The 23313-nt window shown below is 34.4% G+C and overlaps 1 protein-coding gene and 1 long non-coding RNA gene across 2 annotated transcripts in view; one reads left to right on the forward strand and one right to left on the reverse strand.

Annotated features, from left to right (window-relative positions):
* The window catches only part of LOC124541191, a 132918-nt gene that overhangs the window by 49196 nt on the left and 60409 nt on the right, over window positions 1–23313 (reverse strand). Inside the window, exons 3-6 of the mRNA XM_047119059.1 lie at window positions 20420–20508; window positions 5809–5973; window positions 1758–1935; window positions 533–627 (exon numbers count right to left, since the gene is read on the reverse strand). Of these exons, the coding sequence (XP_046975015.1) occupies window positions 533–627; window positions 1758–1935; window positions 5809–5973; window positions 20420–20501 (520 nt within the window). The 5' untranslated portion in view covers window positions 20502–20508. The remainder of the gene's footprint in view (window positions 1–532; window positions 628–1757; window positions 1936–5808; window positions 5974–20419; window positions 20509–23313) is intronic.
* On the forward strand, window positions 17660–18730 carry LOC124541192. The gene is made up of 3 exons (XR_006967196.1): window positions 17660–17840; window positions 17930–18322; window positions 18401–18730. It is a non-coding gene; the product is annotated as an uncharacterized LOC124541192 (long non-coding RNA).

Consider the following 23313-nt stretch of genomic DNA (forward strand, 5'->3'; position numbering starts at 1 on the left):
TGTAAAGGACAATGGTGTCTATTTTGTTAATAAATAAGATTTATTTTCGCATAACAAACGAAAAATATATTATTCATTTCTTTCCTTACAATTAGATGAAATATCACACAACTATATCATCACTATATAACTGTTAAAAGTGATGGAATAAATAGTTATCGTTACATTAATATATAAAGGAAATGCTCTGGAAAACATCCTTCAGCCCTTATCCAAATTTACTTGTGGTCAGTGCAGCATATCTCCTTTCATACTTCTCTGTCAGACGTCATCTCACAAGTAACATTCTTTCTAACCATATCGTCTTTCACACAGTCCATCCATCGTTTCTTTGGTTGTCCCCTACCTCTATATCCATTATCATCCATGCAAGACCTTCCTCACAACAACAGCATGTCTATCAAAGTAATGCTAGCTATTCAACTTTTGAATTAGATCAATCCATTTGACATATTATATGTCATATATTTTGTAGGTAATTGTATAATAACACACATGTTTCTCAGCTGTTAGTGAATGTATTAGTACTTACCCCAATCCGCCATATTGGGCTGAGAGCTAGACGTGCTGGTAGCTGGACTTTTGTCCTTCGTGGACATGCTGGATGACGTACTGCTTCGACCAGACCTGCTGTATAAACTGAATTTTATGTTTATTTGTTTATTAAGAAATTCAAACTGTGAACAATAACTTCCCAGAGATAAAACAACCATTTTAATACTTAAAGTATAACAGCATGTATATTTCCCCCTAATGGGTCCTTTTTTTGAGGATATGGTTTGGATCTTATTCCAACAAGTTGCTCCAATGTACATTGGATTATTTGAATAAGTATCTGATAAATGCAAGTTTTTTCAGATTGTCTTCTTTAACCGCAATGATGTTGTAGTAAAGAGATATGTTATTAACGCGCAAAAAGTAAAGACTAGAAAACGTCCGAATTGGGACGTTTGCCTTTAGTTGTTTTACATAGTAATACGTTATAATACATCATAATTACGTAGTAATACGTTTTGCGTAATTAAAACATCTCGTTATCCCTTTTACTTATTATTTTTATCAAGCTATCCTTTTTACTTGTAACGAAATGTAAAATAAACAGTCCCCGGCGCGGCACACTTTTTTTCTGTTGTTTAGTATGGATATAACATATCTGTTTATTAGAATATCATTGTTTAACCGCCGCACACAAGATGGATTGTAACGACAAATTAAGCACATGAACCATACAGTGGTCCTTGCCTCGGTTTGAACCTATCTTCGTTTAAGATTCACGTTTTATAACTACAGAATCATCTCGGCTTTTAAATTATTTATAAGTACTCAGTTTGAACACAGCTAACAAATTTGTCTTTAGTCCCCCTGCCGTTGAATTCGACTGGTATAAGTATTTTAGTGTTTAAGGTCATTTACTTGGTGGTAGGGCTTTGTGCAAGCCCTTCTGGGTAGGTACCACCCACTCATCAGTTATTCTACCGCCAAATAATAGTACTCAGTATTGTTGTGTTCCGGTTTGAAGGGTGAGTGAGCCAGTGTAACTACAAGCACAAGGGACATAACATCTTAGTTCCCAAGGTTGATGGCACATTGACGATGTAAGGAATAGTTAATATTTCTTACAGCGTCATTGTCTATGGGTGATGATGACCACTTACCATCAGGTGGCCCATATGCTCGTCCGCCAACCTATATCATAAAACAAAAAACAAACAAACTTCAAAATTGTAATCATAGTTATTTAAAGAAACATTAATTACCTTTCGCTTCTGTTTGATTGTTTCGCAGGTTTGGATGGCTGCTTCATACCAGCGCCTGATAGAGCGGACAGGGCCGCGTAGGGGTCGCCGAGTGGGGGGAAATTCAGCCCCGACGCTTGCAGCCTAGCTAGGTAATCTTGTGCTGCAAGATGCGAAGCCATGGACCACCATGCTGCACCTATAATAATAATGAAATACATTTATAAAGGTTTATTTATTTTTATATATAAATACTAATTATATAATAATAATTCGCGAGCAAATATAGTATAAGACAACAAGTATATAATAAATTCGCGTGTTATAAAGATATCGAAGAAAATATACATAAGTTACCAAAATACTTGTATACAAATAATGCCAGTACAGTCTTAAGTCTACAGGGTCGGAATTTGAGAAGATCATATTGGGAATTTTTGTAACTATTATACAAAAAGATATATTTTTTTCAATTGGTTTAATATTTCTTTGCTGAACTGACACCTATTGCAGACCCTCTAAACCTTTTAAATCCGGCCCTGATTCTTTTAACATCAAAATAGGTAATGCCAAGCTTACGTTAATGTAATACGTGATTAAACTTATAATTAGCTTAGTTATAAACACTTACATCGCACGATTACAGATTAATAAATGTAAGGACGTGACACGTGAGACCTTAGAAAATATTTGAACGACTAATCATAGATTATATATTTGAGCCGAGGCCCAGTGGTTAGAACACGTGCATATTAACCGATGATTGCGGGATCAAACCCAGGCAAGCGACGCTGATTTTTTGAGAGGAAACCTGCATGTGTCAAATTCCATTTCATCACCAAACCTTCTCCTCAAAGGGAGAGGAGGCCTTGGACTAGCAGTGGGAAATTTACAGGTTGTTGTTGTTGTTGTTGTATTGTATATATTTGAGGCAAAGGATTTTCGTTTTTTTTTTTTTAAAGTAAAACCTCTCTTGTTCTAAAATTACGAGGTAAGAGTATGTGTGAACAATCCAGTAAAGTCTCGAGATGAAGGGTACCGTTATTTTTATTGAGCAGAGCGACTCTCGGCCATGTGTACCCTTTTTCTTACGGATGTTAACCATAAATGGGTTTGCTAACAAATATAACAAACGTAACGTTACAAAAACGTAACGTGGACAACGAATTTACAACGTACTCTTTGAAATAATTTATGAAACTATTTCTAATCTACATTGTTATAAACGTGAAAGTAACTCTGTCTGGATATCTTTTGCTCTTTCCCGACCAAGCCGCTGAACCGAATTTGATGAAATTTGGTATGAAGTAAACATGAACTCCAAGAACTTTTTTTGCCTAACCCATGACAACAAATTTGCTTAAACGCAAGCGAAGCCGCAGGGGTACTACATTCTAATATATAATAAATATTGTTGCTTTATATTTATTCGTATTATAACTGCTTTGCGAGTTGAAAGAGGACACTGCGCCCTCGTTACGCTAACGATGAGTAAGATAAAATTAGGCAATTAGCTTTAGTTTGTTTTTTGGAAACGACAATATATCTGTCAGCCATTTGACAATGTATTTGAGTACACACTTGAAATCCAACGCTACGTATAAGTCTTAGACGAATATATCCCACGAAGCTGAAATCAGAAACCGGGATTTGGAAAACATCACGGGACCACTAAGGAACCAGATAATTGAGCTACAAAAAATAGTCTCGCATGTAATGAATCAACGAATTTGTTAAACATTTCGCAAATTTCAGAATCTGTAAGCGATTTTTTTATCCACAGATAATAAAGGTGATTGAAATGTTATCTGGGGCCAAATCGTAGTTACAACTGGTACTAAGATACGATGGAAATGTAGAGTGTTTTGAAGTATTTTTCGATATACCTGACCTTCTTATAATGAAGTGGCACTTAGCAATACTAACTTGATCATTGACCAATAAATGGTCATTCTGCTAATATACATTAGATTTGTAAGCCTTGTATGGTTGTTGCTTTTAACATAGTTTATATGATGTTCTTGTCAAACTATGTTAGAGACTATATTGCTCAATTTTTTGCAAAGGCACAGGTATCTATTCCCTCACTTAAATAATTGTTCCTTTCAAATCTAAATCTAGACTATCTTGAATTTATCCAGGATAATGGTAGCAATCTTTACTATCAGGTACCAATAACTTTTTACAAGTCATTTTCAGGTTGATTGACGTATACACTGAGTATTTTGCCTTATAATGTACATAAAGCAAGCCAATCAAACGCGACAATTCTCGATAGTACCCATCAAAAGTTAATCCTTGTTTCGTTGGTATTTCCTTTACGTTTGAATATTAAATAGCGATAAAGTCACTTGAAGGTTAAAATATCCGCTGATTTATTTCGTTAGTCCTTCTCAGATCCGACATCTACTATTAGGTAAGTTCTGACGTTCAATAAGCAAGTAAGGCTTATATCATTGTCAAAGTACAGACCTTTAAAATTACGCAACTGATTTTGATGCGGTTTTTTTTAATATATAGAGAGATTCAAGAGAATGATTTTCATATACAATACATGGACAATATAGTACTGCACTGTTTAATATTAGAAGCTTCTAATGTGAGGTCGTGAATAAACAAATTCTGTAGTAGGTATATTAATATCTAGCATTGAATATAAATTAGTTAGTTGTCACCGTATCCCGTATACAGTAACGATTGAATAGAACCTATGGATCTAAGGTATTATATCTATTTGTGGTTCAAATTAATCTGGCTCATCAACCAACCGGAATATCACTAATTCTTGCTGCTTCGCGGTTAGAATGTTATGAGGATGCCTACATAGAGGAATTGCGCAAAATCCTTCCAAGAAGGCCTTGTATAAAGCCTTAGCAAGTGATTCGTTTCATTATTGAACTTAACAAACTTAAGCTGAAATGTGATTCTAGTATCTATAGTTTGATCAGGTGTTATAAACTTTTGACGATGTCTTAATTTTACGGCCCGGTTATACAAGTTGAATAATTCATTCACTTATGTATTATTCGCGGACATTTTTAACTTTGCCGTTTCGTAAATTCAAATCGTGTTTAAAAAATACATTGGTAGATAAAGCATATTATTCGATACAAGATTTTATAGATGATAAAAAAGCGTGAAGTGTTAATACCTGTTGACTTCCAAGACATATTAATTTAAATAATTGTATTAACTAACATGACTTTGTATTTTTTCAATGTTGAAAAAGAGTAACTACTGAGTTTCTTGTCGGTTCTTCTCGGTAGAATCGAACCGGTGGTAGCTTCACTAAATTGTAAAATGACGACTCAAAAGTGCTTGTAACAGCCTACTTGAATAAAGTTTATTTTGATTTGATTTGAATAATTCATTCGCTTATGTATTAATATCATTCTCAATGAAATAAATTACAATATAACACCTAAAAGTGTTTCTCATCGGTTGACTATTAAATCTATATATAATATATAAAATAACATGTCTCGACTGACTGCACCATCATCGCCGAGCGTAAACTATTAATGTCAGGGCTATGAAATTTGGTGAGTAGGATCGTTTTATAGAGTCGAGACCCACTAAGGAAGGGATTTGGAAATGCTACCCCTAATTGCAACTTGGGCAAGGGTGATGATGATTGATTTTTATGTAGAAGTTTCATTATAAAATCGTATTACCTATAAATTTATCAATCGAGTAATAATATTAAGTAATGCTTTAGTTGGTGGTAGGTCTTTGTGCAAGCCCTGGGTAGGTACCACCCACTCATCAGTTATTCTACCGCCAAATAACAGTACTCAGTATTGTTGTGTTCCGGTCTGAAGGGTGAGTGAGCCAGTGTAAGTACAGGCACAAGGGACATAACATCTTAGTTCCCAAGGTTGGTGGCACATTGACGATGTAAGGAATAGTTAATATTTCTTACAGCGTCACTGTCTATGGGTGATGGTGACCACTTACCATCAGGTGGCTGGTACGCTCGTCCGCCAACCTATACCATAAAAAAAACACTGTCACCTCTAGTTTAGTCTATGGCGTTTGTTAAATGGTACTGCTTGCACTTTTGTATACTCACTCGCAGCGGGATGCAGTCCAAGTGACGCGGCTTGGTTGGCAGCAACGCCGAGCGTGGTGGGTGGGGGGTAGCGCGACCCGAAGCCGAAGAGTGCCGCTTGCGCCTGCGCCTGTGCTTGTGCCTGGGCCGCCGCCCCGCCTGCAGCACCATCTCGACCCCAATACGCTGAAAACGGAAAATTTATATGTAATCTAGCTGTGCCCAAGCTCCTGCATGCGTTTTAATTTAACAAAAAAAGTATTATTGTATCCTAAGTTACTCCCTATTATATCAGTTATCAGCCAGTGAAAGTCCCATCAAAATCGGTCGAGCCGTTCCAGAGATTAGCCGGAACAAACAGACAGACAGACAGACAATAATTGTAAAAAAATGTAATTTTGGTATATGTACCGTGTATAGTCACAATACAGTGGTGATTACAAACAGACACTCCAATTTTTTTATATGTATGGATGGACCAAATGGACGTGATGGTAACACCACTGATTACTGGCGCCGTGAGAAATTGTAACCATTTCGTACAACCGTTACGTTGCCAAATATTGTTGGCAAACTAAAATGTTATGTGTTCCCTTGTTTCCGTAATTACAGAGGCTCTAGCGATAGGCTATATTATAATTAGGTAATAGGTATCTTCTAGGAAATTTAATTCGACTTTCAAGATAGGACTATTTTCAGATCAATTAATCTTAAAATTCCCGTTTATATTGAAAAAAGCTTTTAAATATTATTCGCAATGACGTCGCTTGTTGTTATATTTTTATGTAAAGGCATATTGTCCCAATAACATTTTCCTAGTAACCTAGACCTGTTAAACTTGACCTGAATATTGACCTAGGCCGAAATCGAATTGAAACTGGAGCATGATAGAACTAGGTTACTGTCAAGTATGTTAATGTTAAAATTTGTTTTTCTAAATTGATACAAATTTAAAAGCCTTATATTACCTATATATTAAATTAAGTTTGTTGGTTTTAGGTATAAATATTCTTCAGAATTCCAGATGGCTTTATACAAAATTTTAATCAGTGATTTGATCGTGATAAAAAGACATATTTATTGACATTTCGCATTTATAATATTAGTGTGTTAAATATGAATTTTTTTATGGTATAGGTTGGAGGGCGAGCATATGGTCCACCTGATGGAATGTGGTCACCATCACCCATAGACAATGACGCTGTAAGAAATATTAACTATTCTTTACATCGTCAATGTGCCACCAACCTTGGGAACTAAGATGTTATGTCCCTTATGGCTGTACTTACACTGGCTCACTCACCCTTCAAACCGGAACACAACAATACGGAGAACTATTATTTAGCGGAAGAATAACTGATGGGTGGGTGGTACCTACCCAGACGGGCTAGCACAAAGCCCTACCACCAAGTAAATTTTTACTGATGAAATATATTTATCTCTGAGAAATGAGGAGGCTAGGATTTAAAAAAAGTAATTTTACGTGTAAAATACAAAATAAACACATCACCGAATTCCTTTAATTTGTTGATTGCCATTATATCAGAATTGGAATTTATGGACGAAATGTTACTTTCGCAGAATTAAAAGCTGCGACGTACAGCTACTCATAATTTTGACGTCATACTTATAGTCTTCATTATAAATAAAATTCTTATGAAATTAATTGTTAATATGCCATCACTAATAAAAAAATCGAACATTCATGACCTTGAAAATTAACGTACATTGCGCCCGAAATAGAATTTCAATTTGAAAAATTTCGATTTTTTTTTGTTTACGTCGAAATAAGACCAAGGCATAAATTTAAACAGCCATTACAAACAAAATTGCCACACATACAAATGTAAATATTTATAATAGTCTATATGATCAATCGTACCGGAATACACGAGAACACTAAAACCTAAAGATATTATGCGATGACTCATCTCATAAGGCATGTAACAAGATATTGCGTTTTAAAGACCTGGTTTTTATAGAATTTATACCGGAAACATAATTATTGATACTTTTTTTTTAAATCAAAGTGTCCTTTAGTCAAGTAGATTTTTGAATTATCATTTCACAGAACGTCAAAAGTAAAGCTACCGGTTCAGATTTAGATTCTATTGTGTTGCCGGCAAGAAACTTTATAGTTTCTGTTTTCCAATATTAAATATATTATTTTGAAATAAGGACACTGATTGAGAAATACAATAGCGGTCCTAATGTAAAGTCTCTCATACACTATGTTACAAATATTAACCTTACCACACATGGATACCTACCAATTTTGAGACTTAACATGTTATGTTGCTAGGGTCTTTAGTAACTGATGAATTATCGACACAAATTCAGAACTTAGAAATACCACAATATACTGAACCCTCGCTCAGTTGAAAGCCAACGGCCGATCCGTTCTTCAAATTCCGGTTTTTCACTTTTAAATCTTTCATTTGTTGGAAAATGCTAGACCTGATTCTTAGTGGTTAAGCCGTAAGGCAAACGTGATCAATTACTATGAATTTGTCAAACGCAAAATTCCTTCTAAAACGGATGAATTTATCAGGAACTAGCGACGCGTCCCGACTTCGCACGGGTGCAATACTGATAATATACTACAGATTTTGTTTATTTACGACATCAAATTACAAACTTCTAAAATTATCAGTGTTTCTTTACCATATTGTCCATGTATTATATATAAAAACCTTCCTCTCGAATCACTCTATCTATTAAAAAACCGCATTAAAATACGTTGCGTGGTTTTCAAGATTTAAGCATACATACATATATAGGGACAGAGAATGCGACTTTTATACTACGTAATGATAAAAATGTAAATTATTTTTAGGCTCATGATAATTTACAAGATAACAGTACTTAATGGATTTAACAATGTCAATGACCTTAGACAATTGTCTTAACATCATGTGTTATTTATTGGTATTTCCGATACAGTTACAATATAGTATGGCAACTTTATTCAGGCCCTAAATGTACACCTAGGCGTCACTATATAAAAAAAAAATTACAACGGAATTTCTGATAATAAAAAAAAACATCTGTAAATGGATTCCGAGATAATTGAGTTTAAATTCGATATCACCATTTGATATCGAGACAACGGGCTAAAGAAACTCAACATTCGCTACACAGACACGTATTAAACACACACACACGTCTGAAAACATAGCATTGAACTGTTAAACCCTGGCCTTGGAATTTCTAAACGGATTTAAAAAAAAAGTCTATTAATCTACCTTTAGGTTCATCATTTAAATGTTAGCAAATTTGAATATCGAATTCATAATTTCCTAGCTGCCTGTCTCAATTTAGCACGCCGTTAATAAGTTATCCCACCCAAACCCTTTGTACCGAATTTCAACTTTCTAAACTCTATTACATATTATAAAACAAAGTCACTTACCGCTGTCTGTCCCTAAGTATGCTTAGATGTTTATAATTACAAAACGGATTTTGATGCTGTTTTTTTAATAGATTGATTCAATAAGACTGAAAAAGTGTTAACATTATAAAACATTCTGCAGTATATTTAGTATCAGCAGTGTAACTGTGCGAAGCTGGGGCGGGTAGCTAGTAGCTAATATTATATCAAAAGAAAAATAAAAGACTTTGTTTTAGTAAACATATGGTTAAACTTGTGACTCTATGATTGTATATTTCAATGATGTCCTGATCGAATTCTGCCATAACAGCTTAGGACTTAAGATATCTTGGTGTTACTACGTGTACTGTTCGCAAGTATTTCACACGAGTATACTCAGTACACTGTGTTCCCTGAAGTCGCTAAATGAGTCTGATGGGACGGAAATCTTCCTCGTAAAACCACCAAACATATTGTTACTTGCATTTTTTAATATTTTGACTTACCCCGGAATCGATCCTGTATCCTGTACTCTTAATACTAATAAATCGATAATGGATTCCTTATTCCAACATGCCTTCCCAAATAAAACTGTTTAATTTTTAAATATTTGTTATCGATTATGATTTAGCAATAACATTATTCATGAATGTATGAATTTTAAAAAATCTTTTCTCAGAAAGCCTTCGAGTTCCAATCGTACTTAACCTCAAATATTTTATCTTCGTGTATGTATTGTTTAAGTCAACATACAAACATATATACATATATCAACAACATAGTCTGTTAATAAATAAAATCAGGGAATTTCATAAATGTTGCCAAAAATAAATTCTGACTGGCTGTATAATTTTTTTAATCTCCTTCTTCGTAATGGTTACGTATAATCTGTGACTACTAGGGTATCAGAAGTTATTAATAATTATTCAAAAAGCGAACACTTCTATAAATATCAGGTTATAGCAACATGAATCAGCCTACTATTTTCGTAAAAAATTGTAATATAATTCCGAGTGTTACTCTTAACAAGCATATTATTAGATTCCCTAATAATTCAAATTTATTTTAACAAAAACTACATACATCATACAAAATATCAAAATCAACCTTATTACGATCGTAATAAAAGTCAAATGAAACGAATAAGTTAATTTGTTCGCAATGCAATAGACGCGAGGGCAGTGACCTCGCGGCGAGTTTACGTTTTATGGTGTAAAGCAAATCATTAACAATACGGCTTTATTTTGTTTGATATAAGGTTGAAAATCCAACGATGATGTATCTAACACGGTATAAGCCGTATATCGTGTAAGAGATATAATGATTGAACCGTATTACCTTTTATTAAGGACTAAAATAGGTCATGATCGTTGTTTAAGAGACAGGCTTTGAGCACCCATGGTCGGTTAGGTTATTGCATTATTGTCTTTATTGCGTATAATTTAAGACTTAAAGTCGAATGCTTTGTTTTTATTGAAACAACGAGATTGTAAGGAAGAAATGTTGACAAGACGGAAAGGCATGCTATGGGTTTACTTTTAACTGTAATTTGTGACGTGGCGGATGTGCATTGAAACAGAGCAAAGATTTTAAATAGAACTGACGATATTATGAAATATATACGACTAGTAGACGCCCGCGGCTTCGCTAGCGTTTTAGGGTGTTGATTGCCACGTGTCAAGCAAAAAAGTAGCCTTTGACTTTTTTTGAAGTTCAATTTTGCTTCATACCAAATTTCATCAAATTAGCTTCAGCGGTTTAGTCGTGAAAGAGCTACAGACATACAGAGTTACTTTCACATTTATAACATTATAATATAGATACTATAAATAAGGGATAATTAATCGTACAAATGTTAATTAACGCGTAGCTTGCCGGATCTCTTTAGAATCTACAATTCGAACCAATTGTAGCTTGTAATGTGTGGTCTTATGAAATATAGTTTAAACTTGAATGTTGAAGATGAGTATTGAAAAAAATTTAGTCGTCAGTAAGTAAACGCACACTAGTAATGTAGTATGACGTCTGTTAAGCTATCACGCACACCAAGATAAAAAAGTTGAGTTTGTTTTAGATCTTTTGTAGTGCGACGTTGTATCAAGATATAAAATAAAATTAAGATTTGAAATTTTAAAGAATTAAAAATTGCAAGGAATTTAAAAAGAACAGTTTATATATTATATAAATATAGTTTATATAGTATAAATAAATAAACAAAGACAACATAAATGTACCTTATGTCCATCTATCTATGTTTTTGAGTAAATTCTTATTTTCAAGCGGCATATCTTACCACGTACTGAGCACATTTTATTTAGCACATTTATTCTTTTTTAAAAAAAATTGATTATTTTCGAAACTATTTTTTTTTACTTGTAAAATTGTAAAAAATCTTTTTTTTTTATTTATGTATATCTGCACATGACAGCACATGTAGAGCACATTACGGCACAATTTTAATAAATTCGATAAAGTAAAGTAGCGGTGCTAATAGGACTTGAAAAAAAGGACCTCCTCATAAAAATGATATTTTTTGAGTAATTTTTCAAGCGGCACATTGCACGTTCTGGGCACATTTAAGCACACTTTTTTTTTAAATAGAAATTCAAAAATTGCCGTCATCACAATGGACATCTGTACCTTTTCTCTCTAACAGTTAATATTGGTATCCTACATAGGCTACTAATATTAAATTAGGCTGTTAGATATAAAATGTAGCCTATGTAGGATTTCAAGTTTGCTTCTTTCAAAATTTCATTCATCATTCGGTTCAGTTAAAAGAGCAAAACAGACAGACGGAGATACTTTAGCATTTATAATATTGGTTTGTAATGTATAATGTAGCGTATAGTAGTGTATCACACTGTTCATAGTTTCCTTATTTTAATCACTAATTTGTGAACATAACGATTATGTTTCGAAGATTAATATATCCTTACTGATATCATAAAGGCGTAAGATTTTATATATCAATGTCACTTACACGCAAAACTACTGGACAGATTTTTATGAAACTTTACAATAATATAGATATTATAAATCAGAATAACACATAGTCTATAACATGACAATCAACTCCTAAGATAAAAACGAGTAAATAAATAATGAAATGAAATATCATATATGTTTTTCGCAAATATCCTATATCTCTCGCTTAGCATATTTTCATCCCTTTATATCTATATAAGTATATGTATTTAACAAATTTCATGAAAAGTATTAGTAGTTAACATACATATACTGATAAACGGTGTACAGCAAGATGCAGCTACACTATGCTTTGTCTTCTTCTTTCGAATGTCAAATTACTTATGACAGATAGAGATAAATCGGCGTGTAACTATTCACTGACAGCTTTACTCATAAACAAAGGGGGTGATTAGTTAAACACTGCTGTCTCGTTCACTCGAATGTCAAATCAATGATGAATGAACGAGAGAAACCTGTGTTATTAGGTTGGTGTTATAGTTGTTTGAATGGCTCGACGGTCTAGAGGTCCTTGGTTCAAACCAAAGAACGAGTTGATAAAAAGTCAGTGGGTTTTTTGTCAGGTGAGATAGCACTTAAACTTTCTTTTCAGGATTCATTGCTATAAACAGCACGCCATTTTTTAATTTGTGTGTAGACTCAAGTCGATGTTTTAAAGCACAGAACCAGAAATGTATGAGATTTCAAACATGTCGTGATTGAATTAAACAACTTCGTGATATCAATCAATCAATCAATCCATCAGCCCATTTCCGTCCACTGCTGGACATAGGCCTCTCCAATTGCACGCCACTGAGATCGTTCTTGGGCTACTAGCATCCAGCTCTTGCCAGCCGTCTTGCGTAAGTCGTCACTCCACCGTGCCAGAGGACGTCCTACACTACGTTTGCCGAGACGCGGTCTCCACTCTAGAACACGTTTCCCTCAGCAGTTATCGGTTCTGTGACAAGTATGGCCAGCCCTCTGCCACTTTAGCTTACTAATCCGGTGGGCTATGTCGATGACTTTGGTTCTCTGGCGTTTTCTGATCCGCGTGATATACGATGCAACAGTTTGACTGAAGTCGGATTATTCAAATTTATTTATAGCAGAAAGGAAAAGCAAGTCTTTGTTACTTTATGGTAGAGCTTTATTAACCGACTTCAAAAAAAGGAGGAGGTTCTCAATTCGTCGGGGCCTTTTTTTTTATTTTTTTTATTTTTTATGTATGTTACCGAATTACTCGAAGATGGCTGGGCCGATTTTGACAATTCTTTTTTTGTTTGAAAGGGCATGTTTTACAGGTGGTCCCATTGTCAGGAGATCAGGATCTGATGATGGGATCCTGAAGAAATCGAGGGAACTCCTCAAATTTTATAGGCACACCTATAGTGATTTCGGTTTTATTCAAAGTGCCTTGGTCATATGCTCACGAAAAGTGACATTTTATGAAGTGGAACTGATGATGAAGACCACAACTGGTAATCAGAACCTATTAGTAAGTAACTATTTTACGGGTTTAGTTCTATTTCTTTAAGATAGTCGTCAAGCAATTGATGTTAGTAAACATGCCTATGATGAATATTGGCTGATGGTGGATTACCAGGAGAATTCCTCAATGATTAACGGCATTGCATCGGGAAAAATGGAATTTTCTAATTGGCGATGAGCAGTTAACATTAGGCTATTGTAACTTAGGTAACGCTTAATTTGAGTTGTAGTCCACATCGTATTGAAACGGCGTTGAGTTATGTTTAGAGTCGAAAGCCGAAATGTACTGATTATAATAAAGTGAATGACAAACACTACCAACTGTAATTATAAATAACAAAACAACACTGAAAAGCATTAAATAATTTTTTATAAATAAAAAAAAACCGCCTTCAAAAATGAACTAAAAAGAAAAAAATAATCAGTTACATCCATAACCAATTTACGATTTTTATTTATTTATTATTTTATTTATTTAACAGTTTATTAAAATTTGCCAGATACAGTACAGATACAAATATATAAGTCACAGGAAAGCAAAATTTAAAAGGTATGCTTATCCCTATAAGAGATTTCTTCCAGCATACCCAGAAGAGTGAGAATAGACAGAACAGTGAAAGGTAGACAGGCAAGAGTTTACAATTACAAAATAAAACTAAAATAAATACTAAACAAAAAATGAGAAATATATATATAATACATTAAAGTTTACATATATAAATGCTTATAATATACATACATATAAATACATATGCCAAAATTAGGAGCCTGATAAGAAATGCTCTTTTAACTTCTTTTTAAAAATGTGAATTGAATTAGAAGTGCGAATCGTGCACGGCAGAGCGTTCCACAAACGCGCTGCATGCACTGTGAAAGCGGAGGTGTAAAAATTAGAATTATGAGAAGGGATTTGTAGTAGGAGCTGGACATTAGGACGGCAAGGAGAACCAGGAGGATGCAAGAACTTGAAACGTTCTCGAAGGTAATTGGGATATAAGGGATTAAAAAGTATATTATAAAGGAGACATAGAACGTGAGTATCCCTGCGAAGACGTATAGGAAGCCACTTGAGTTCAGCTCGGAATCTAGAGACATGATCAAATTTGCGTAGACCAAAAATGAAGCGGATGCATAAATTTTGTAGCCTCTCAAGTTTATCAAGCAGTTCTTCAGTAGCGTCAAGAAAACAGGAATCAGCATAATCTATCAGAGGAAGCAAAAGAGATTGAACAAGAAGAGTTTTTGTTTTTGTAGGAAGGAAATATTGAAGAGGTTTAAGGGAGTGAAAGGAGAAATTAATCTTTTTACTTACCTCATTGATATGCTTGGACCAGGACAGGTCACTACTGAAAAGAAGACCCAAATTTTTGGCATGCTCGGTATAATTGATTGGTATGCCGTTATATGCTAAAGGAGGAATGCTATTTAAAGAGAGACATTTATGCATATACCGACTTCCAACAATTAATGCCTGCGATTTTGAGGGATTCACGACAAGGCCAAAACTGTTAGCCCAATTGTGAATCCGTTTGAGGTCTTCGTTTATACCAGTAATAGCCGTAGTAACATCCACAACACTAAAGTGGCGATACAATTGTAGATCATCTGCATAAAGGTGAAACTTAGAAGAAATTACCGCTGATATAGTATCAATGAAGACAGAAAATAAAAGAGGGGATAGCACACTGCCTTGAGGAACGCCCGAATTAAGCGCGCTCCAATTTGAGCGTAATGCACCCAACTGAATGCACTGCGAGCGTCCTCGAAGATATGATTCAAACCAGATACACGCAGAGGATGACACGTTTAAAGATCGTAAAACGCATAAAAGAACATCATGATCTACCGAGTTAAATGCATTGCTAAAATCAAGCAATACAACTACAGTAAGTTGACGATTCTCCATAGCGTATCGAATGTCCTCCGTAACCTTTAGAAGCGCTGTAACCGTGCTGTGACCAGCTCGAAAACCAGACTGCCAAGGGCTCAGGAGACGATTAGACACGAGGTAAAACGCCAACTGTTCGTGAATGATATGTTCCAAAACTTTAGAAAGGAAAGGGAGGATTGAAATTGGTCTATAGTGTGAAGGAGAACTAGGGTTAGGTATTTTAGGTAGAGGGATAATGTGAGCATTTTTCCATACTGACGGAAAAGTGCAGGTATATATGGAGTAATTATACAGATGCGTCAGGACAGGAAGGAGCTCAGAGAGAATAGGGAGAATCATTCTGGAACAAATCGAATCACTACCAACTGCAGCTGATTTAATCGATGATACATGTTTCTTTACATCATCTTCGGTAACTGGCTGAAGAGAGAAAGAAGAACATTGCGGTAATACATGTTTGGACAAGTCCGAAATAGTATTTGATTTAATTACATCGTCCAAAACAATAGGGGATGTAGAAAAATGTGAATTTAAAGCATTGAGATCCACTAAATTGTCACCAGAAACGGGAACTTTACCAACACCGAAAGTTTTTAGGAAATTCCAGACCTGTTTACTGTCAGAATTATGAATAGTGTCGTGGATGTATCTACGCTTCGCTTCACGACATAATTTGTTGCATCGGTTTCGCAGTAATCTGTACCGGTCCAAGTTATCATCAGACGACCATTTTCTAAGGCGAGCTTTAGCTTTATCACGCTTTGACATCATTTCCTTTATTTCGGAAGTGATCCAGGGAGCTGGTCGGTGCTTCAACTTAACTCGCTTAATAGGAGCATGGCAATCATACAGGTCCATCAATTTGGTGTTAAAGAGGCTGACCTTCTTCTCAATGCAATCTTCGTCTAAGATAGGTGTCCAGTCGATGTTACCAGCATCACGCTTTAGCTCGTCATTGACGATTTGATTGAAGCTACGACGAAAGGTATATAAAGGTTTTCGTTTGGAATGGCGGACATTATAGGAGACAAATATGAGGTCGTGATAGGAGAAGCAGGAGGGTAATTGACCGTGGGTGGCAACATGATCAGGAAGAGAAACAATAATCAGGTCGAGAAGAGAAGGTGTAGTATTAGGAAAGTGATGTGTAGTAGATAGAGGGAGGGAATGTAAGTTTAAGGACGACAGAATAGATAGAAGCTTATTCGAACGAGAATCATTTTTTATTAAACATGTATTAAAATCTCCTAACAATAGAAGATGTTGGTACAAAGGACAAAGGTTGTTTAGGATATTGTCTAGGGAGGAGAAATAATCAATGTGAATTGAGGGACTATACAGGACACCTAGGAGTACTTTGGAGTGGCCAAGGATAATTTCAAGGAAAAGGAATTCAGCGGATTCGGAGTATTGGTTAGGAGAGGACAGTACAATCGTGTATGGGATTCCCGTTCTTAGATAGATAGCAACCCCACCCCCACCCTTTCCCGTTCTATCGTTTCTTATTAACTTGTAGCCGGGTAAGGAGAATTGAACGGAGGGAAGTGAAGGTTTTAAGAATGATTCCGAAATCAAGATAGCGTCTACTTGACTGTTACTGAAGGACATTGAAATATCAGAGAGATGTGCAGGGATACTCTGAGCGTTAATGTGGACGATATTAAGGTTAAGAGGAAAAGGAGAAAAAATAGCGTTTAATTGGTCATGTAACAAAATATCAGGGGAACCATCGCTTTCGGCACTAAAAAATTCATCACAAGAAGAAGAGTAAGAATTTGAACTAATGTTGAGTAGATCGGCATAATCCATATTAAAAATTAAAAAAGAATATATATATATATATAATATAATATAAAAATAAAATAAAATAATATATAAAATATTAAAAAAATAAGAAATAAATAAATTTAAAATGACTAAGTTACTATATCTACTTTACTTAATTTATTTTACGAACTACGTTATTTAATTATATTTAAAAAAAAAATGCAACAAAATTTACATATCAATAACACCACTCAAGATTAAAAAAAAAATAAATAAAAAAGAAATGCATTTTGCACTCATAAGTAGGTAACTTAATAAGCATAGAAAACATTTTTTGTAATAAGCTTTATAAATGCGCTGTCACTGTCATGTGTAACAGTGACATCCCCATATCGTATGTCACATACAATGACAATGACTAGTGCAAATTACGAAGGAGCAATTTAAAAAGTAAATTAATAATAACAAATAACTTATTACACAAAGGAATTACAAAAAAAGTTTAGTTACCCTACAACGAAAGACATAAAAAAAAACCAAACGATGTAACCCGACCAAAGTGAAGAGGTACGTTTACGTTAAAGTATTTAAAATATTTTATATAGTGGCTGTACGAAAACAATACCTAAGTTACAGTTTGCGCCTAATTTTTCTAGGAGATTTCACGAGCGGCTTTTCCTTTTCCTTGTCGGCACTCTTGATAACCGGACGATCGGGCAAGTCTTGCTTCGAAGAGGAAGAGAACTTTGAAATAATATCTTGGAGATCGGACATAACTTCAATTTTTCTTCGCGTCTTGTCAGGGAGCAGTATAATAATTTTGCTATCAGAAGTCCAGCAGCTATTAACGCCGAAATGTTTTCGCGCTTCCATGAAAACGTGATGTTTGGATTTCGTAAGGAATTCTGATATAGTAATGCCGGACCCTTTGAGTGAAGTCTTAGAATTCCATACAAGTTGGCGCATGTTATAGTTGTTAAACCTGACTAAAATAGGCCTCGGTTTACCTTGATGAAGTCCCAGGCGATGGCACACTTGCAAATCACTAGGTCTGACCTCGGACAACTCTAATCGGTCGGTTAATATATTGTGAACAGTGTTGTCAAGCTTTTCATTTTTTTCTTCAGGGACACCATGGATAAGGATGACTTTTCTACGTAAGTGAGCTTCGTGTCGTTCAAGACCAAGGGTCAACATCTCAACTTGTGACTTCATAAGTGTGAGAGTCTTCCAAACAAAGACTTTGAAGTCGAGAAACTCACTGGCCAATGACTTCAAATCCATAGAGGGAGCAGCAGATGGCGGGGAAAGTTTTTTCAGCCTCTCTTCGTAGTTCTTCATTCGAGAATCAAACATTTTCACTATTTCATCAAAGTTAGAGGACATTTTAAGTGATTGGTCCATGTTTGTTGTAAATAAGGTTTTTCTTGTGCAAAATAAAAGTGAAAATTAAAGGAGTGGTGATTGCCTTTTATTATAATTTTAATTCATGTGATAAAAGTTTTTAAAATAAATAAAATTATTAATTATGTTTAGGAGCTTTATAAAGAAGATGTACACACTTGTAAGTCTACCCACAAAAAAAGTAAATAAATTCCTATATTGAAATCATTTAATTTGTATCGATAGTAAGGTTTGTGTAATGGTGTCATCTATACAATAAATAGATTTAGTTTTTGTATGCATGTATTATGTACCTATATTAGCAATGTTGGCACCGACTTTGAGAGGTGATTAAAAAATCGTAAATTGGTTATGGATGTAACTGATTATTTTTTTCTTTTTAGTTCATTTTTGAAGGCGGTTTTTTTTTATTTATAAAAAATTATGGATATGTGGTCATACATCATTGGTATTGGTGCGTTGAAGTGAACGGTGAGTTAGTGTAAATAAAACAGTCAAAAGATACATCTGAAGTTTTCTTTGTTGGTGAAGAATTGGTGATACTAAATGGTTATAATTTCTTACGCCATTATCATTGGACAGTCACCACTTGCTATCATTTGTATGATTTGCGAGTATTAGGATGTATTTTAAATTATTATGTTTGTTTGGCAAATCGATTACAATTATGGAATATAATGATGTCTTTTAGACAGATTAGTCTGATTCAATTAACAAAATTGATACACATCAAAGTAGTGATTTTTTTTATGCTATAGGTTGGCGGACGAGCATATGGGCCACCTGACATTGACGCTGTAAGAAATATTAACTATTCCTTACATCGTCAATGTGCCACCAATCTCGGGAACTAAGATTTTATGTCCCTTGTGCCTGTAGTTACACTGGCTCACTCACCCTTGAAACTGGAACACAACAATACTGAGTACTGTTATTTGGCGGTAGAATAACTGATGAGTGGGTGGTACCTACCCAGACGGCCCTACCACCAAGTAAATTTGATTCGATTCAATTCTTAGTTTAATGGGTTTAGTTGTGCTGGTAGGCAAAGTATGATACACCATTGGCAGTTGTACGTAAATTACGTAATGGTACACCTGTACAATGTCACTCTGATAATCTTGTAAACATCAGGTAAATTATTGGAGAAGAATTTGACTTCCCCTTTTCAGATCAATTTATATATAGAAACGTCCGTTTGTTTACGTTCGCATTTAATGCGTTTACGCATCGTTCACGCGATCGAGTCCAAACTTTCTAATTATTGTCGGCAGCGCCGTGACGGTCTCTGGCGTAGACCATTAACGTTAAATAGCTGACAGGCGAATTTTATCAGATATTCGCTCAATCTGTATCAAACGTGGAATATTTTTGGATCATTCAATAAGTCCTCCATTACATATGTACTATTGAAAGTGTTTTCTTTAATGGGATGAAAATGAGCAAACATGAGTTAGAAAATTAAACTAAAAATCTGTCTGATGTTACTTATGTGAAGGTATCTCTTTTGCAGTTAAGCAAAGATTTACTCCGTGGTAGGGCTCTGTGCTAATCCGTTGATAGGTATTGTACCGCCAAACAACATTAAATCACCCAATATAACTACAGGCACAAGGGACATAACATCCTACTTCCTAAGGTTGTTAATATTTCTTACAGTCCCATTGTCTATGGGCGTTGGTGCCCACGAATGATGGCCCATTTGCTGGTCCACTAACCTGTACCATAAAGTAGATTCTCACCTCCAAAGAGCCCTGCTGGGTCGAGCAGCCCATCTGGCGGCGGCTTAGCAGCCGCGTCGCCTTCTCCGTTCTCCTTGTCCATACCACGCCTGGAATAAACAAAACATCATATTGTTAATAATACTTCTTTATACAACATTTGTATTATCATTATATATTTAATAAACTCATATTTTGTTATTGTATCTGATTTCATATAAGTCTAATAAATTTAAGAACGTAATTTCGTATGGCTTTAAAAAATAATACAAGATTTTTTCCGCGTAAAATAATAATAAAAAAAAAACAAAAGAGCGTCGCGCATGGGATGATAATAGGAAATTTAAGTTACTTGGATTTAACAATACGACTTCTAACTGTTTGTTCGATTGAAAGTTATAAATTAAACCAAGTGTTTTAAGAATCCATTTTTAGTTAGTAAAGTCGCCGAGAAAACCAACTTAAACTTACAATATGAGCTCAGATTAAACTATAACATATTTATCAAATATAAAATATAGTACATAGAAAATAATTTGCCTTATCCATATTAATAATTCACGTCCACGATAGGCTATTTGACTGGTTTTGAAAATCCAATTTATATTATTTTTTAGAAGTTAAGGAACCCAGTAAAAGATGTGTTTTTTATTTCTAGTACATATTTGCCGAAAACTATCATATTAAAAATTCCATATTTAAATAGCGCGCAAAAACGCTACTTGGACAATATGGCGCTGCAATGGGATCGGTGACGTCACTTTCCTGTATTTTAATCTGTGGTACATACCGTAGAAAAGAAAAGTTTACAAGAAAGTGACCTCATCATAAGCCCGGCCAATCAGGAACGTTTTGTGTCACGTGGCAAACGTTTGAAAAAATGCATTACTATTTATTGATTTTTGAATATATTAATTATTATTTTCAAGTTTTGTTAGTAAATAACCATTTTTAAACCCATAATATCACTGATTACAATAATTCACAATTTATTTTTCGCATTGTCAAATAGCCCATATAGATCTTTACAAAATAAAAAAATCGTATAATCGAGATTTTTCGATCCGGTGGCCATGTTTGACGTTTACTGGTGCGTTCAATAAGTGAGTTCCAAAAAATATTTCGTGTAGTACGGTAAACTCAATGGAAACTTATTCGCAATAAATTCGAACGAAGCCGAGTTTTCACCTAGTTCATTTATAAATGCACGATACGCTATTTTGATATCGTATGTCATTTAAATGTCATTATTATTGTGCTCCGCGTTGCATATCACTTTCTGACATTTCACGATCGTGTCCTGCGGTGATTATCGAGTTTATTCTCACAGAATAGTTCTACGGATGACATATAGCACGTAACAGCTGTTACTCAAGACTTAGCTTTGATACCTGTTGACTTCCAGGCAGGATATATTAATTTAAATAATTGTATTAACTAACATGACTGTATTTTTTTTTAAATGTTGAAAAAGAATAACTACTGAGTTTTTTGCCGGTTCTTCTCGGTAGAATCTATTTTCCGAACCGGTGGTAGCTTCACTTAATTGTTATATTACGATTCAAAAGTGCTTGAAAAAGCCCACTTGAATATAAAATGAAAATATACTTTATATTTTGATTTTGATTTCGATAATTGTAATTAATCTTCTTCGATACCAATCAATATGACTTTTTGTAATGTATACATAACGTATTCTTCTATATTAATGCTTTCCTTGGTCTGCCTGGAGGAAATTCGTCAAAGACTCACCTTATTCTATTAAAGTGTTCAATATATAATATTTATATTATATGCATCGCGTTTTTTTTTTTGGAATTTTTAGTGTATAATGCAAATATAATGCTTTAATTTAGAAAATTTTAAATAAATGCCTATAAAAATCTCAATGCTGCATGGGGCCACTCTCTCTTTAAGAGTCTTGATTTCCATTTCTGGGGATACATATGCAAAGAGCACGAGATGAATTATAATCACAAATTAAGAACATGAAAATTCAGTGCTGGCCTCTGAATTTGAACTGACAATCGTGGAATAAATCACGCTTTCTAACCTCTGAGCCATATAGGCTTTTTTATTTTATTATTATTGTTTGGCCAGTGGATTAATTAAGGAGCATTCTTGCTACCATTGACCACATTCATGATTTGTATTATCATATTGAATTTTTGTTTATTATATAATGAAGACCGTAATGTCCATAATTCTTATATATAAATAAATATATCTAAGTGATCTGTTTCTATTTTAATTTCTAAGCAACCTTTTCACTAGACCACTGGTTACTTTGTATTTGAAACTTTATGGAAAACATAAGTAATACTTGACCTTTCAAGGAGCTTATTTCCTTTACAGTTAGACGCGTGGGTTGATTATATCAGCTTCTAGTATTGAATAAGTTTAAGAGTCACTTGCGATAGATAGCAAAGTCAAAGGTACATTAACAGTCTATAAATATATTTCATTTACTTTGAGCCCGCCATGCTACTTCAAAACAGGTTGATGGAACAAATCTTACTCAAATGGAGTAAGATTTGTTCCCGAGTCAGGAGGGAACATAGACATTTTGGTGTTTCCCGGGGTCCAACAAGCTGCACTTAAAATTTACGTTTCTGCTACTGGGCTATTTTCAACCGACTTCCAAAAGGAGGAGGTTATCAATTCGTCTGTATTTTTTTTTTTTTTATGTTTGTTACCTCATAACTTTTCACTGGGTGGACCGATTTTGATAATTTTTTTTTTGTTTGAAAGGTAGTGCTTCCCGTGGGGTCCCATTTTTTTTATTTTTTTTTCCGATGATGGTATCCATGTGAAAACGACATAAGTCTTAAATTTGCATTATGTATATGCGCGACAAATAGGTGAATAACTGAAAATCACGTTAACCAATTTTGATAATTCTTTTTTTATTATAA

Source organism: Vanessa cardui, chromosome 27, assembly GCF_905220365.1.
Source record: "Vanessa cardui chromosome 27, ilVanCard2.1, whole genome shotgun sequence".
Taxonomy (NCBI): Eukaryota; Metazoa; Arthropoda; class Insecta; order Lepidoptera; family Nymphalidae; genus Vanessa; species Vanessa cardui.